General features: G+C 39.0%; 1 protein-coding gene across 16 annotated transcripts in view; it reads right to left on the bottom strand.

The window, feature by feature from the left end:
• Positions 1 to 17,029, bottom strand: part of tcf4 (transcription factor 4) — a 435,077-nt gene that overhangs the window by 24,978 nt on the left and 393,070 nt on the right. For all 16 annotated transcript variants that reach the window (XM_087299107.1, XM_087299113.1, XM_087299106.1 and 13 more), the window contains 2 exon segments: positions 14,562 to 14,638; positions 10,631 to 10,828 (listed from right to left, as the gene is read on the bottom strand). In XM_087299107.1, coding sequence (XP_087155233.1) covers positions 10,631 to 10,828; positions 14,562 to 14,638 — 275 coding nt within the window.

Raw genomic sequence — 17,029 nt, 5'->3', positions numbered from 1 at the left:
CAGCCACATGTGGGAAGAATATTTACTCTGTATTTTAGTTTTAATTTCAAGTACAAATATCTGAACATCTATAAATCAAGATATGTTTACCAAAGCAGCAAAGCGAGGTCTCGAAAGTGTGTTTAGCTTAAGAAAAAGTATCTACTCATCTTGTTGGGAAAAAAAACATGATTTGGCTTAGTCCCCGAGTTGTTACAGGTCGCCACAGCGGAATGAACCGCCAACTTATCCAGCATATGTTTTACATAGCGGATGCCTTTATATGCAAACCAGTACTGGGAAACACCCATACACTCATTCACACACTACAGCCAATTTGGTTTATCCAATTCCCCTATAGTGCATGCATTTGGACTGTGGGGCAACCCGGAGCACCCAGACATGCAAACTCTACACAGAGATGCCAACTGACTCGAACCAGTGACCTTCTTGCTGTGAGGCCATAGTGCTAACCACTGAGCCACAATGCAGCCTAAAATCATTTAAATCAGGGGTGCCCAAACTTTTTCTTCTGAAGGGCCAAAAACCAAGCTTGATTGAGGCTAGTGGGTAAAAGATAAATAAATTAGTGTCTGTAGCTTTTTGTAGCTCAACAATAAAACAAACAAAAAATATTACATCAAATTAAATGATGATCTCTTTTAAAGGAATTCGCCCCAACCCTCTCTATCCTTCTCACTCTCTTCTCAGATGGAACGGTGGGCCAAGTCAAAGGTTACAATGGGCCAACTTTGGCTCGCAGGCCCTACTGATCACCGATTTAAATGGTCAAAATAACATTTAAAGGGTCACGAAACACCAAAACACATGTGTTGAGCTGTTGACAGTGGTATATGTGTCCCACACTGCTAAAAACACTATTAAGACACCTATATTTCACTAAAAAGTGTAAATTGGTTGTTTTTGCGTTATTTCAAGCAAATTCGTACTTCCGGTTTGAAACAAATTTTTGAAGCTGCGTCACGGCCATGAGATAATAGCGTGTATTCCAGCGTGCAGACTGGACTTCTGTGCCAGAGTGAGTCTTATTACGTCTTACAGTGTGCTGCATTAATGCATGAGTAAAGCTTGGTTCAAACCAATCAGCGCGCTCTATTGTGCAACTTCATTAATATTCATTACTGTCACCGTGTTTAGACGGCAGAGACGCCACGTTGTGTTGGCAAAACAAGCGTGAAGTGTTGCTTTTATAGTTTGCTGCCGTTAAGTTTTGTTTTCATTTTCTCTCTGTGAGAGCTCAGACTCACGTGTGGATTAACAGTGTACGCGACGCTCGACAACAATAACTTACGTGTCTAAGGAGGAACATTGTTTACCTGAGAGCTGTTCTCATCTGCAAACGCTGAGATTCGGATTAGCTTGTCGTCTCCTCTTAATGAAGACGCGGCTCTAGTTGCTGGTGATTGTCCTGTCTCTACAGATTTGGTAAGTGAGCGACCAGTGCTCTTTGTTTATTCAGTTTGTTCGTATCGAACTAACTATTGCACCGAGTGTAAACATGTTAGCACCACAACCAAACTTTAACCTTGTGTAGGGTTTTTACCGCATTTAGTGATCGGAATAACACACGCGGCTTTCTGACACTACCTGCCGTGTGCATCTAAGTTTTCGGGAAATGCTGAGTTTTTTTTCTCTCATTCGCCGTGCGGTATCAAACATTGCATGAAAAATACGCGCTTAGAGCAGTTCCTCCAATCAAATATCTCGTTTGTCACGAGGGACATGAATGAATTCCCTGAATGAAAGAGCCAAACTGCAGTTAAAGTCCACCATTTAATCATTTGGCCAATAATTCTACTACAGATGTCCATGTAAACACCATCACTTTCTCCCCTGTGTGTGTATTTTGACTCACGTCAGCGTGCCCAAATAGACACTCCCACACCACGCCTCTTTTGCTCCTCTGACACTCCCCCCTAAACAGAGCTGGACACGCCCACTTTTCTGACTTTTTTCCAAAGTAGAGGTGTGAAAACACCCTGCTGAAACGAGGGGGTTACATTTAAGCTAGTTGTAGGTCAATTTAATTTAAAATAATATTATTGGACACACTTAGTCTATTTCAGCGGCTTTATTTAAAGCATAAAATTAGTTGTGACACATTCATCCTAATTAATTTTTACTGAAAATTAGAGTTGTGGTAGGAAATTCGTCTATTCTGCGATACTGTGTGTGTTTTCTGCATTACAGCAATCATAGAGCCCCAGTAAGAGAACATTTGAGCTGAAAAGGCATCAGATCAGAGTGTGTTTTAGCGCTGTGTTTATTGTTTACATCTTTGCGAGTGCTGAACGCCATCTGAAAGCGTATCAGGCGTTCAGAAACCGTGGATCTGATGGTTTTAAACTCTGTCAACCCTCCACAGAAGATTTACTGCAGCTCCAACTCTCTTTATCCTAAAAGGAGATGCTTTTAAATGCCATTACTGTGTGTTTAAAGCTTTAATGCCTCAAATCTCTACATCTCCTGTGCTCCGGGCTCTCGGTGTGCGTTCAGAAGTCAGGCTATATTACTGAACCATAACTCAGCTGCTGACAGACGGACTGAGAGAGTGAACTGTGGATTAAACAGCAGGTTAGAGCATCTTCAACCTGTCAAACTCCAGCTGATTTTGTTTCAGCATCCTCTGACCTCACTATTAGGCATATGGAGTTTATCCATTTATATTTTCAGGTATTTAATCTGGAAATGTAATCATTGAGTTTCAATAAAGGTAAATAATGATATCAAAAGTCCTGCATCTTTAGAGATTCAGAGATCTTTAGAGTGTAGACTCGTAATGTAATATATGTTTCATTCCTACTGGACACTAGATGGCGCCCTTGCGCATAAACACCACATCTGCATTACAGATTGAAAATTTATTTATTTTTTGGTTGAGAAAATTGCATTCTAATATTATTATATTATTATTATTGGACATTATTCATCCTTGGAAAACTATTTGTGTGTCCCAAATCATAGTATGTTGAAATAAGTATTTTAAAGTAACCCGCTATTCTCTAAAGAGACAAAAAGCCCTGTATATTCACAGAAAAGTATTATATTTCATATTTTCCACCACCAAAAAGCAGAGTGCTGTTGAGCAGACACGTAATCTTATATCTGTTTCATTTATACTGGACACTAGATGGTGGCTATTGGATGGCGCTGAAATTGCAATGAGTGTTTCAGATCATATTATGTATGATCTTGGATTACGTATAAATAAGAAACCCAAAATTACATAGTATTTTGCATACAAATGAGATAAAAAAGTCATGTTTCTTTACTTTTTTTAAAGCAGAATGTTGTGTATAGACATGTGATATCTGTTTAAATCATACTGGACACTAGATGGTGCCCTTGCGCAAAAACTCCACATTTGCATTACAGAAGTAAAACATAACAAATCTCTTTGTTTTAGGTTGCATCTCAATTATTTGATATTATCCATCTTAAATATTGGATATATATATATATATATTGGAAAACATTATTAGTGTGTCCTAAATCATAGCATGCTAAAATAAGTATTTCAAAGCCCTGTATCATTAGAGAAAAGTATTATATTTGCTATTTTTGGCCTCCGAAAATTAGTTTATGTTGAGCAGACACCTAATGTAATAGCAGTTTCATTCAAACTGGACACTAGATGGCGCCCTTGCACGTAAACGCTACATCTGCATTACAGAAGTAAAATCATGACTAATCTTTTTCTAATCTAATTATTTATTTATTTATTTTTTTGGTAGGGAAAAAAATTGCATCCCAATTAGTCGGATATTATCCACCCTACACAGTATTGGAAAACATTATTAGTTTGTCCCATGTTTATAAAGTATTTCAAAGGTACCTGCTCTATTCATACAGGACACTAGATGGCGCCCTTGTGCATAACTTCCAGATCTGCATTACAGAAGACTTTTTTTGTAGGGAAAAGTTAAACTGCGCTGCAATTCGTTGCATAATATCTGTCTTATATAGTATTAAAAAATACAAATAGTGTGTCCAAAATCATAATGTCTGCGTCCGAAACCGCGTACTTCCATAGTACGCTAAAAACAGAATGCGAGCCAAGTAGTATGCCTAAATTCAAAGAGTTCGCTAGAAGTACTCGGATGAACTAATAATTCTCTCATGCACGCTGCGATATCCCATGATGCCCCGCGGGAGAATTCATGAATGGGAGTGAAGTGACGCAACTTACGTGCGTAGGTCATGTGATCATGACAAAATGGCGGACGTAGTATGTCCTAGTTCCATTCATACTGCTCACAATCATACTGTAAAGAACGTACTTTTCGGCCGAGTAGCATACCTGCCAACACTCTGGTTTTTCCCGGTAGTCTCCCGGATTTCAGAACCATCTCCCGGCCATCTCCTGTATTGTGTATTGTTAAAACCCCAGTCCTCAGCTTTTTGGTACAGTCTGGCTAGATTTTTGGTTCATGCGCACCGAACCTAACATGCAACCATCACTTCGCACGCAACCCAGGATAAAATCTCCCAGGTTTTATGATTCGAATGTTGGCAGGTATGCCGAGTAGTACGTTTAAATACAAATGCAGCACCTACTGAGTAGGCGGTTTCGGATGCAGCCAATAATTTGAAACGAGAGGTCCAAAGTTCAAAGACAAAAAAAGTTTTATTTTAAGTAGAGTGTTGTTGTGTAGACTTGTAATGTAACATCTGAGTGCACCAAAAGGAGCAAATGTCCCCACAAGTATAGCAGTAAATTTGACTTTTTTTAAATTTACCTTTTTTTTTTACTTTTTTTTTTTACCTTAATGAGGAAAACGCCTGATAAATCTCACAGAAAGAAGTATTTTGAAAACGTAAAATGGCAGATTTTTTGCTGAGAGACTTAATTCAGGGGTAGCAGAGAGAATATACAGTCTGTATAGTAGAAACATCATTACAGATATGGAGAGTCCTCAATAAAGATAGCTGTGCATGTGTGTGTGTGTGTGTGTGTGTGTGTGTGTGTCATCATGTGAGCACCTGTTTTCAGCATGACCTCAGCTCTCTGACCGCTCACTTCAGCTTCACAAAAAAATGCAGAGCAAATCTGATCCAGCTGTTCCTCCAGAGACTGTTCCAGAAATCTGATTTTGGGTTCAATGGACCCTTTTCAGCAGAAGTGAACGGGAAGATACAACAGACCATTTTTACAATCCTATTTGCTGAAATAATAAAGGAAAAACTCCACGATAGGGGCAGCACGGTGGCTCAGTGGTTAGCACCGTCGCTTTTCACAAAAAGGTTGCTGGCACGAGTCCTGGCTGGGTTAGTTGGCATTTCTGTGTGGAGTTTGCATGTTCTCCCCGTGTTGGTGTGGGTTTCCTCCAGGAGCTCCGGTTTCCCCCACAGTCCAAACACATGTGCCATAGGGGAATTGGTGAACTAAACTGACCATAGTGTATGAGTGTGTGAGTGTGTGTGTGTGTATGAGTTGGAAGAGCATCCGCTGTGTAAAACATAAGCTGGAATAATTGGCGGTTCATTCCACTGTGGAGACCCCTGATGAAAGGTCTAAGCCGAAGGAAAACGAATAAATGAATGCATATTCTGAAAAAATCACATTTAATACAATTTTAATAACAAAAAAGGAGCAAATGTCCCCACAAGTATAGCAGTAAATTTGACTTTTTTTTAATTTACCTTTTTTTTTAAAAACTTTTTTTCTACCTTAATGAGGAAAACGCCTGATAAATCTCACAGTAAGAAGTATTTTGAAAACGTAAAATGGCAGATTTTTTGCTGAGAGACTTAATTCAGGGGTAGCAGAGAGAATATAGTAGAAACATCATTACAGATATGGAGAGTCCTCAATAAAGATAGCTGTGTGTGTGTGTGTGTGTGTGTGTGTGAGTTGGAAGGGCATCCGCTGTGTAAAACATAAGCTGGAATAATTGGCAGTTCATTCCACTGTGGAGACCCCTGATGAAAGGTCTAAGCTGAAGGAAAACTAATGAATAAATGCATATTCTGAAAAAATGACATTCAATACAATTTTAATAACATACAGTACACAAAATAATTTAGTTTCAACTAAACCAACTTTTCTTATTACAGAGAATGGTTTAATAATTCATAATATCATATTAATTACTATTATAATATAACAATAGAAATTAATTTAGCAAATCTGATCAAGCTGTTCCTTCAGACTGTCCAAAAATCTGATTTTGTTTACTACTATTTTCATTACTAAAACTGAATTAAATTATGAAATTATCAACCCAGGCTTATTATAGATATGTACTACTGTATACATTTCTGGAGAGCACCAAATACGTCCCAGGAGCTACGTTTTTTTTGTTGTTTTTGTGAATCTACTGATGTGTACGCTTTTTCAGATCTCAAATTTCCAACCCAGGCTCATTCAGAATACGTAGTCCCATGGACGTTTTTGGAGACCATGAAATGAGTCCCGGGAGGTACGTATTTGTGCAGGTTTTGTTTTCACGAATCCGTTAGAGGGCGATGTTTGCGTTTTTTCGCATCTCAAATTTCTCTGACGAGTGCCGTTCGTGCCAGCGCTGTTCTAGCGTAAACCCATCAGAGGCGCTGTCGACCGACTGTCTGTCTGAATGGCCGACTGGGCGACTAGCCTATCTACTGACCCACCCTCTTCCTTCCCTAAACCCAATAAAATTTAGCGATTGACCCGCTTACTTCCGTAAACAGAGCCGCTTTACAAAAGCAGTCCAAAAAAAAAAAAGCCCTTGTCTGATTTTTACCACATTTTCGGATTTTACCACATTCTCACCCTGTTATTCACTTGTTCGTTTTATTTTTTAGCTTCTGTTTTTGTCTTACCTGATCTCTGGAATTTTTGCGTCTCAAGTCTGCCGACGTACACGATGAGCTAACTGGACAAACTGGTTGCGCGGGAAAGCCCTCTACACGGAGGTAAGCATCAGCTGGTAAGAGCGAAAAAGAACGACGTCATACCGCCCCGTAGCGTTTGCTTGAAAAAAAATTAAATGCAGCCATACGTTCCTCCGGCTACATAATTCGCGTTCTCCAGAAACGTCCACGGGACTACGTTTTCAAAATGAACCCGTTTTGCAATTTTCTGTCGCGAGTGTCATTCGCGCCTCCTATTCTCATGTAAATTTACCAGAGGACGCTGTTGACTGACCGACCGACCGACCAAATCGCCACACCTCTCACCCAACCGATAGTGTTTTCAAAAGCAGATTGACCCTCCCACCTCCTTCCCTAAACCCAACTTACAGGGTTTTTAAAAGCAATCCATGCAGAATAAGAAAAGCCCTCGCCTGATTTTTTACCACGTTTTCAGATTTTACCACGTTCTCACCCTGTTATTTACTTTTTGGGTTCTGTTGTTGTCTTATCTGCTTTCTGGAACTCTTCTTTGCCAGACTCCAGACTCATCATGGTCAACTCCTCTCTTCGTCTCGAATCCTCCGACGTAGGCGGCGAGCTACTGGACAAACTGGTAACAGTGGAAACACTGTCCATGTGGAGGTAAGCGCTCAACTCGTAGCGCACAAAGGAACAGTGTCATACCACTCCATAGCATTCATTTTAAAGACGAAACGCAGCCATACATACTTCTGGCTACATAGTTTGCGCTCTCCAGAAATGTACACGGGGCTACATTTTCACAATGAGCCAATGTTTTCTTTAATAAAATGTAAATATGTACACAAAATGATTTAGTTTTGACTATCTGCCAACATTTTATTACACAAATAACAGCGTAGTTATTAATAATTAATCATATTAATCACTATACCGGCATTATCATTAATTACTAATTATAATATTTATAGTAATTCACTAATAATGTAATATAATACGATGATAGCATGATCATGTTAGGGTGAACGATACCTTTAAGAACAAAAATGTGAGGTGTGAATGGATTTTAGTTCATTACAGCATACACACACACACACATATGTACACACACACACACGCGTGCGCGCTGGTGAAAGTGAATAAATAAACAGTGGCGTCAGTGAGACATTGAGCAGAGTTTCAGGACCTGTCGACAGCAGCGTTCGTCCAATCAAATGCCTGAGCACGAACATGCCTGCGTCTATTCATTTCTGTCATTAACAACAGCTCGTTAACACTGGAAATACGCACACGCAGAGACCAAACACACAACCAAACAAAGCGCAGCTCTTCAAGAGTAACACACACCTTATGCTTCACAAAATATTGTTGGAAATAAAATTATTTATAAATAATTGTGTGTGTGTGTGTGTGTGTGTGTGTGTAAATGTGTGACCTAAATTATGCTGTGTATGTGTGCTTGTGTGTGTATATCTGTGTATGTCCATTATGCGTGTGTGTCTGCCTTTGGTATGTGTCTGTGTGTAATGCATATTATGTGTGTATATACGTATGTGTGTCTCTTACTATATGTGTCTGTGTACAATATGTGTAAGTGTGTCCTAGATCATGCTGTGTGTGTATGTGTGTCAGTGTGTGTGTTCATGTGTGTGTGCATTCGTCCTAAAATATGCTGTGTGTGTATGTGTCTCTCTCTGTGTGTATGTGCATGTACATTATGTGTGTGTGTGTGTGTGTGCCTGTGTTCTAAAATATTCTGTGTGTGCGCATTTTATGTTATGTCTGTGTGTCTGTATGTGTGTTTTTTTGTATGTATATGTTCTAGAATATTCTGTGTGTGTGTGTGTGTGTATTTGTGCGTGCTCTCTCTCTGTGTCTGTAAGAGTTTATGTGTGTGTGTGTGTATGTGTGTCCTAAAATATGCTGTGTGTGTTTTTGTGTGCCTGTGTGTGTATGTACATTATGTGTGTGTCTATATGTATTGTATATGTGTGTGTGTCTGTATGTGTATGTTTGTGTATCTCTATGTGTGTATGTGCATGCCATGTACATTGTGTGTATGTGCGTGTACAGTACGTATGTGTGTGTATGTACATTATGTGTGTCTGTGTTTATTTTGTATGTGTGTGTGTGTGTGTGTGTTTGTGTGTGTGTTTCACTGTGTGTTGTGCATGTATATTTTTTGTGTGTGTGTGTATACGTGTACAGTATGTGTGTGTGTGTGTGTGTGTTTGTATGTGCGTGTACAGTATGAATGCGTGTATGTGCGTGTACAGTATGTATTTGTGGATGTGTGTGTTTGTATGTGTATGTTCAGTATGCATGTGTGTGTGTGTGTGTGTGTAGTATGAACATTATATCTGCTTCTCTTCTTGTGTTCTCTCTCTGTTCTTTATTCTCTCCAGCTGTCTGCAGCTTTATGGATCGTTTCAAGTTTTTTTTTAAAGCCTTAAATATGGAAAATATTACCAGCATCTTCCTTGATGTTCTCAACTCTTTCCTCCCCCATTTTCAGTCTGTTATTTCCTGTATTTAGTCTTGCGCCGTTCGTAACATACAGTCAGAATAAAGCCAACAGCACACACCTGACCTAATATTAGCCAATTAGGTCAAGCACACGGCATTATAGCATTACTTTATTAATATTATTATTTATCTATTTAACCAATGCAAATATTGCAAGCAGATTAGTCTTGAAGAGATCACATGGTGAATTCAATAGTAATAACATACACACAGCGGCCACTTTATTAGGTACACCTGTCCAACTGCTCGTTAACGCAAATTTCTAATCAGCCAATCACATGGCAGCAGCTCAATGCATTTAGGCATGTAGACATGGTCAAGACGATCTGCTGCAGTTCAAAGCGAGCATCAGAATGGGGAAGAAAGGGGATTTAAGTGACTTTGAACGTGGCATGGTTGTTGGTGCCAGACGGGCTGCTCTGAGTATTTCAGAAACTGCTGATATACTGGGATTTTCACGCACAACCATCTCTAGGGTTTACAGAGAATGCTCCGACAAAGAGGAAATATCCAGTGAGCGGCAGTTCTGTGGGCGCTAATGCCTTGTTGAGGCCAGAGGTCAGAGGAGAATGGCCAGACTGGTTCCAGCTGATAGAAAGGCAACAGTAACTCAAATAAGCACTCGTTACAACCGAGCTCTGCAGAAGAGCATCTCTGAACACACAACACGTCCAACCTTGAGGCGGATGGGCTACAGCAGCAGAAGAGCACACCGGGTGCCGCTCCTGTCAGCTAAGAACAGGAAACTGAGGCTACAATTCACACAGACTCACCAAAACTGGACAATAGAAGATTGGAGAAACGTTGCTGCTCTGATGAGTCTCCATTTCTGCTGACACATTCGGATGCTCGGCTCACAATTTGGCGTCAACAGCATGAAAGCATGGATCATCCTGCCTTGTATCAGTGGCTCAGGCTGGTGGTGGTGGTGTAATGGTGTAGGGGAGATTTTCTTGGCACACTTTGGGTCCATTAGTACCAACTGAGCATCAACGCCACAGCCTAAAATCTCTGAGGAATATTTTCAGTAGCTTGTTAATCGAAGGATTAAGGCAGCTCTGAAGGCAAAAGGGGGTCCAACCCGGTACTGGTAAGGTGTACCTAATAAAGTGGCCGGCGAGTGTATATGTTATATAACATATGTAGTTATACGCCCTCATGTCTGCTCATGTAACTTTTTTTTTTTTTTACTAAAAAGTCACTCCTACAAAAACCCGAAGATGAAAGATGAAGAGTCTGATATTGTCCGTTTACATCTCTCAGCATATATAATAAAAGCCCCTCTTACCATGAGCGAGTGTCTGTTGGAGGGCAGCAGTCCGGAGCTATATCCGCCCATGGCCCCGTTGTGAGAGTGTGAAGGCGTGATCAATCCGTGCATATCTGCATGTGCACCGGCCATCGCCGTGGACGGACCCACCGCATGACTCCGCAATACGTGAATGGCATCGTCCAGCCGCTCCAATCTGTCCTCGATACGACTTTGCTGCAAACACGGATGCAAAGAACAATGAATAATGCATAAAAGAGGATGCATGGGAAACTATTTTACTGTATAACTTCAACATTACTATGCATGTGGGAATTAGCAGTGAACTTTTATTGGTGGTTCATTCCACTGTGGCGACGAATCCAAAGGAAAATGAATGAATGTTTAATAATGGGTCAGAAACAGATAGGTTATGAAGGAAGCATGCATGTGAAACTACTTTGCAGTATAACTTAATCATTACTATGCATGTGTGAAATAACAGTATATGTCTTTTTACTGCAGGGTCAGAATCCTTTAGATCCATTATTAAGGAGGACACATGCATGTGAAACTATTTTACTTTATAACTTCAACATTCATATGCATGTGAATTAACAGTATGGGTCTCTTAAAAGTTGTTGAAAGACTTCTGTGTTATACAGGGTGGGTGAAAAACAACTAGGTGTTATTTAAAGGTAGCATAAACCAAAAGCTGCATCCGTTTGTCTTTTTCATATTGTGAGGCAGTCACAAGAGAAATTGAATATTAAATGAGAAAACAGTTCTGGTTCTCTCAAGGTTTTTTTCTTCACTCTCCTATCGGTGAAGTTTTTTTTCCCTCTCCGCTGTCGCCTCTGGCTTGCATGGTTCAGGATCGGTAGAGCTACGCATCGCTGAATTTGCTCTTCAGTGTTTGAACTCTCAGTAATGATTTAAACCACACTGAACTGAGCTAAACTGAACTGAACTTAAACTACCAAGATCCAGCTACTATGACCATTTATGTGAAGCTGCTTTGACACTATCTACATTGTAAAAGTGCTATACAAATAAAGCTGAATTGAATTGAACTGAACCACAGCTCTGCACAGTTTAGCTCCAACCACCTCCAACTCACATCTGCCTAATAGTCTCTAGTAGACTTGAACTGCGGCCCTCTATGCTCTAAAATATCTATAAATTGTTTTAAAACAACCACTATTTTCTAAAATGTATGCATGTAAATTAGGTCACAGGTTAACTCGCTATAATGGTATATCACTATATCATCAGTTCTGCAATATATTACAAGAAAACCATCCACAATTTATCACAATATCTGTAAATGAAGGGGAAAAACACATTCAAAGCTATAAGATGTTGAGCAGCTTTTGTGAAGAGAGGTCACATCTCTAAACTAGATTCTTTAAGTTTGAGAACAAACTTTGAGGCTGGCTTGTGAAAGCCTGATGGTAATAGTTTATTTAGTTTAAACAGTTTTAAAAAGTATGCATAGATAGATAGATAGATAGATAGATAGATAGATAGATAGATAGATAGATAGATAGATAGATAGATAGATAGATAGATAGATAGATAGATAGATAGATAGATAGATAGATGCATAGATTATGGAGGGATGGATGAATGGATGGATGGATGGTGTGCTAGCATGAGTCAAACAAGCCAACCCCCGCTTCTCTACGATGTTCTAATACTGAGATATAGCTGCTGTTATATCGTTGCTAGGTTAGTCTGTTTTGTTGCTATGGAGTGGATTGTCAGCTTAGACTGATGATGTATCAAAGCTTCTTGCCAGTAGGAACAGTTAAAAGCAACACCCATGTCTCTATCACACTGCAGCATGACGATATCAATCTGAACCTCTATAATTGCAGTCTATGGGACCGTTGCTAGGGTGCCGTATCTGGTTGTTAGGGGTGTGGCTAGAAAGGTAAAAGCTCATCAGTTATTGGTAGTGAGTTAAATGAGCCCAGTTAGAAGTCTGTGCAACAGTCTGATGTAGAGTTATGAGCTCACAAAGTTTGACCCAATGTAAAGTCAATGAGAGTCTTTTGCAGTGGAAGTCTATGGGACAGTTTCTAGGGTCCCAAAAGTGGTTGCTAGGGTGTGGCCAGAAAGTTAAAAGCTCATCAGTTATTGGCAGTTAGGTACTCTGAGTAAAATGAGCCCAGTTAGAAGCCTGTAGGACAGTCTGATGCAGAGTTATGAGGTCACAAAATTTGGTCCAATGTTAAGTCAATGGGATTTTTCAGACGGTCCCGGGACGTTTTTTGGAAAACCAAAAGTCGGATCAGTCGGAAAAGATATAGCAACCCGAGTCAGACCAGTTTGGAGGTCTGGTGTGAGTTTGGTGGTCATAGCTTGAAAGCTCTAGGAGGAGATAAAGTTTAATTTTTAGTCTCAGAAGAAAAATAGGATAACAATAGTCTGGCTTGCTACACAAGCCAGCCTAATTAGTCACAGCAGCAGCACCTTCTCAATTTTGCACACATTACATTTAACATAAAACTGTCAAAATTGCAATTCATTGCTTTGTAGTTTTCAGTAAGACACTTATTTAGCCTAAATAACGCGTAAACGACTTAAGTGCAAAACTTATTTACATCCATTCAGGGCTTTACATTAACACCCGCCAACCCGCCAAATGCGGGTAGATTTCAGCTTTGGCGGGTTAGACAGACACCTCCACTAGCCCCTTTGGCTGATTGAAAATAATTTTTAAATAGTAGTTTTCCTAAAAGCAGGGTTCGACAATATAAGGATGACCCAATATGCGAGCAAATGTGATCTCAGAATCGAGCAGTAAAATAATTGTGATCACGCGAGCAGAAGAAAGCAAGTGAATACCGAAAGAGAGGATGATGATCACTCGCGCTAACAGCTGATGCGACTTCTTAAAACGCGTACGCGCTCCCGAATCGTGAGGCAACCATGTCTGGAAGAGGTTCTGGAAACGCAACTGTCATCGGTTCTCTTTCAAATAAACTAGACAAAAAGTGCTGAAAATGCATCCACAGTCCTGCTGCTTTCAAGAGCTCGAAATGTGTCTTTTTGTAAGCAACACCAGTTGCTTTCACTTTGAACAGATTATGAAATTGTCTGAAGTTAACCGCGTGCATGTGATCTTCTTTTCATTATCACACACGGTATGTTTTTTCACCTGCTTTCATTTGCTTACGGTTTTATTTGCTTTCATTTTTGTTAAAATGGTTTAATTATTTTTTTTAATTTACAATATTGCTTTAATGGGTGATGAACTCTCCATTTATGTGCAGTTAACTGCTGATCCGAGAGATCTTTAGCCACAACAGATTACCGTGCTTATTTTTGAGACATGACAATAGTTATTTTTTTAAAAGTCAATTGCTTTTCTTTCTTTTTTAAGAAATGTTTTGTTAAATAAAAAGTATGGTATACAGCTATATTTTGCTTGTTTTGACACATTAAACATTTGTGGCTAAGAAATAATTATTGTTGTGGTTATAGAGATAAATTTGGTGCATCGTTAATTTTGAGCTCTAAAAAAAGTCATGTGAAATAAAAACTAATTGCAGTATAACACAATGAAACCCTGACCCATTGAGCAAGCTCATACACGACACACAAAAGTGAAATAAAGGTGGAGGCATGTAGACATAATACAAAATTTAAATCAAGTAATTTTAGCATGTCAACGTCAAATATATGCATATAAAATATATTTTCCCAACAACAAAATTGTGGCTAGTGAAAATGCAGAGTGGCTAGTAACATTGGAAAACTACTAGCCACAGTGGCCAGTGATTAAAAAAGTTGATGTAAAGCCCTGCATATATTGACCATGCAAATAAATATCAATACTTGATGCTAGATTATCAATAATGTATCGCAGCTGGAAATATCCCTATATCATTATTTAGTCCCACCCCTACTATAAATGTCATCTTACTAAAAATGATTAGAGAGATAAGAGAGTATCTCTTACCAATGAGTGCAGCGGTGGTTCATAACTAGGGGACGAAGCTCCTTGACCGTTTCTGGACCAAACAGCCGTACTCGCAGCTAAACAAATGAACAACAATCAAAGATCACAACAGAAAGTTCAAACAGAGACAAAATAATCAGTGCTTTATGATGAAATACACAAGCACGCCATTTAAAAACATATGAAAGTTATGCAACACCTATCTAAACATGTTGAAATCAATGCACATTTATTTGACATGCAGCATCGCTTAAAATACCAACTATTATTATTGAAAAACAGTGCATTAAAGTTATGTGAGTTCAAGCATTAATCAAGAATAAATATATGTACATTATTCTCTAATAATTCAACAGCCTTATGTGCACTGTTGAGATGTTGTAACTGTTGAAACAACTCAAATCATTCAGCGGAGTGATATAGTGCTGTGATGAGCTCAAAACCTGCTGGAACTACTTTGTCTTATAATAAAGGGACACCTTAGATTGCTCATCAGCCAATCAGAATCCTTTTAACATTAATACAACTCAAGCCAGGTCAATTATCCATCATTCACTCTAGCAAAATTAAAAATCTCAGTCATATATTTTTTGCCTGCTATCAATTATACATCAACATGATCAAAGTAACTCATTTGCATACACACCGCCTCCCAAAACATGCAAGCACTCTGAAATAGGTGTTTCAGTTCAGATAAAGAACGGCCAATCAAATCAGACCCAACCCAGACCTGACCAATCAGAGCAGAGCTGGCTTTAAAAAGGGGGAGGGTCCCAAGGTTGATTCAAATGAAGCGAATCCAAATTGATTCTAATATTAAATACATATTCTGAATAAATTACAGTGTTTTCTGACTTTAAGTGCATTCAAACTTATTGTAGGACACTATAACACAATATTAGCACACTTTAAAATACCATATCAACTGCTGTTTAAAGATGTTGACTGGAAAACAAGACCAAGAAAGCCTTAATCTGTGTTTTTTCTATTGATCCGAGACTCAAACAAGGCCAATTATTCATCATTTACTCCAGCAGATTGAATCCTTATACTTTCATGACCTTTGTCATGATCAAAGTAACTCATTTGCATAATCCCGCCTCCTACAACAAAACGACCACTTCCTTATTGATGCAGAACGACCAATAAAAGCAGACCCGACCCAGACTGGACCAATCAGAGCAGAGTGGGTTATGGAAGGGGGAGGTGCTTTCAGATCTGAAGCCCCAAACGAACCGAATCAAAATAGTTTCCAAGTTAATTAACTCATATTCTGAGTAAATGACAGTGTTCTCTGACTTTAAATACATTTAAATCTGCCGTAGGGACAATTTAAGGACTCTAAAATACCATATAACCAGCTGTTTAAAGATATTGACTGGGAAACAAGACTCAGTCTGTGTTTTTCTATTGATCCGACACTCAAAACAGGCCAATTATTCATCATTCACTCCAGCAGAATGAGTCCTTATTTACTGATGATCGATGTCAACATAATCAGAGCTAATCATTTGCATAACCCCTCCTCCAGCAACATACAAACACTCAGTAATGGTTATTTTCTTTCTGATACAGAACGACCAATAAAGTCAGACCCAACCCAGACTTGACCAATCAGAGCAGAGCTAGCTTATAGAAGGGGGAGGCACTTACAGACCTGAGGCCGAAAGGTTGATTGAAATTAACCGAATCAAAATAATTTCAGAATTATTCTAATATTAAACTCATGTTCTGAATAAATTACAGTGTTTTCTCACTTTAAATGCATTTAAATCTGCTTTAGAGACTATTTGAGGACTCTAAAATACCACATGACCTGCTCTTTTAAGATACTGACTAGAAAACAAGACCATGATAGTCTCAACCTGTGTTTTTCTATTGATCCGACACTCAAAACAGGCCAATTATTCATCATTCACTCCAGCAGAATGAGTCCTTATATTCTGTATATCTACATCTACATGATCAAAGGAACTCATTTGCATAATCCCGCCTCCAGCAACAAACAAACATTCTAAATGGCTATTTCCTTTCTGATACAGAACGACCAATAAAATCAGACCTGACCTAGACCTGACCAATCAGAGTAGAGTTGGTTATGGAAAGGGGAGGGGCTTACACACCTGAAGCCCCAAGGTTGATTGAAATGAACTAAATCAAAATAATTTCAGATTGATTCTAATATTAAACACATATTCTGAATAAATGACAGTGTTTTCTGACTTTAGATGCATTTAAATCTGCTGTAATGACAATTTAAGGACTCTAAAATACCATATAACCTGCTCTTTTAAGCTACTGACTGGAAAACAAGACCATGATAGTCTCAACCTGTGTTTTTCTATTGATCCGACACTCAAACCAAGCCAATTATTCATCATTCACTCCAGCAGAATGAGTCCTTATATTCTGTATATCTACATCAACATGATCAAAGGAACTCATTTGCATAATCCCGCCTCCAGCAA

The sequence above is a fragment of the Danio rerio genome, chromosome 21, assembly GCF_052040795.2.
Source record: "Danio rerio strain M-AB ecotype USA chromosome 21, GRCz13ab, whole genome shotgun sequence".
Classification (NCBI taxonomy): domain Eukaryota; kingdom Metazoa; phylum Chordata; class Actinopteri; order Cypriniformes; family Danionidae; genus Danio; species Danio rerio.
This window is presented reverse-complemented; position numbering and strand designations above follow the sequence as displayed.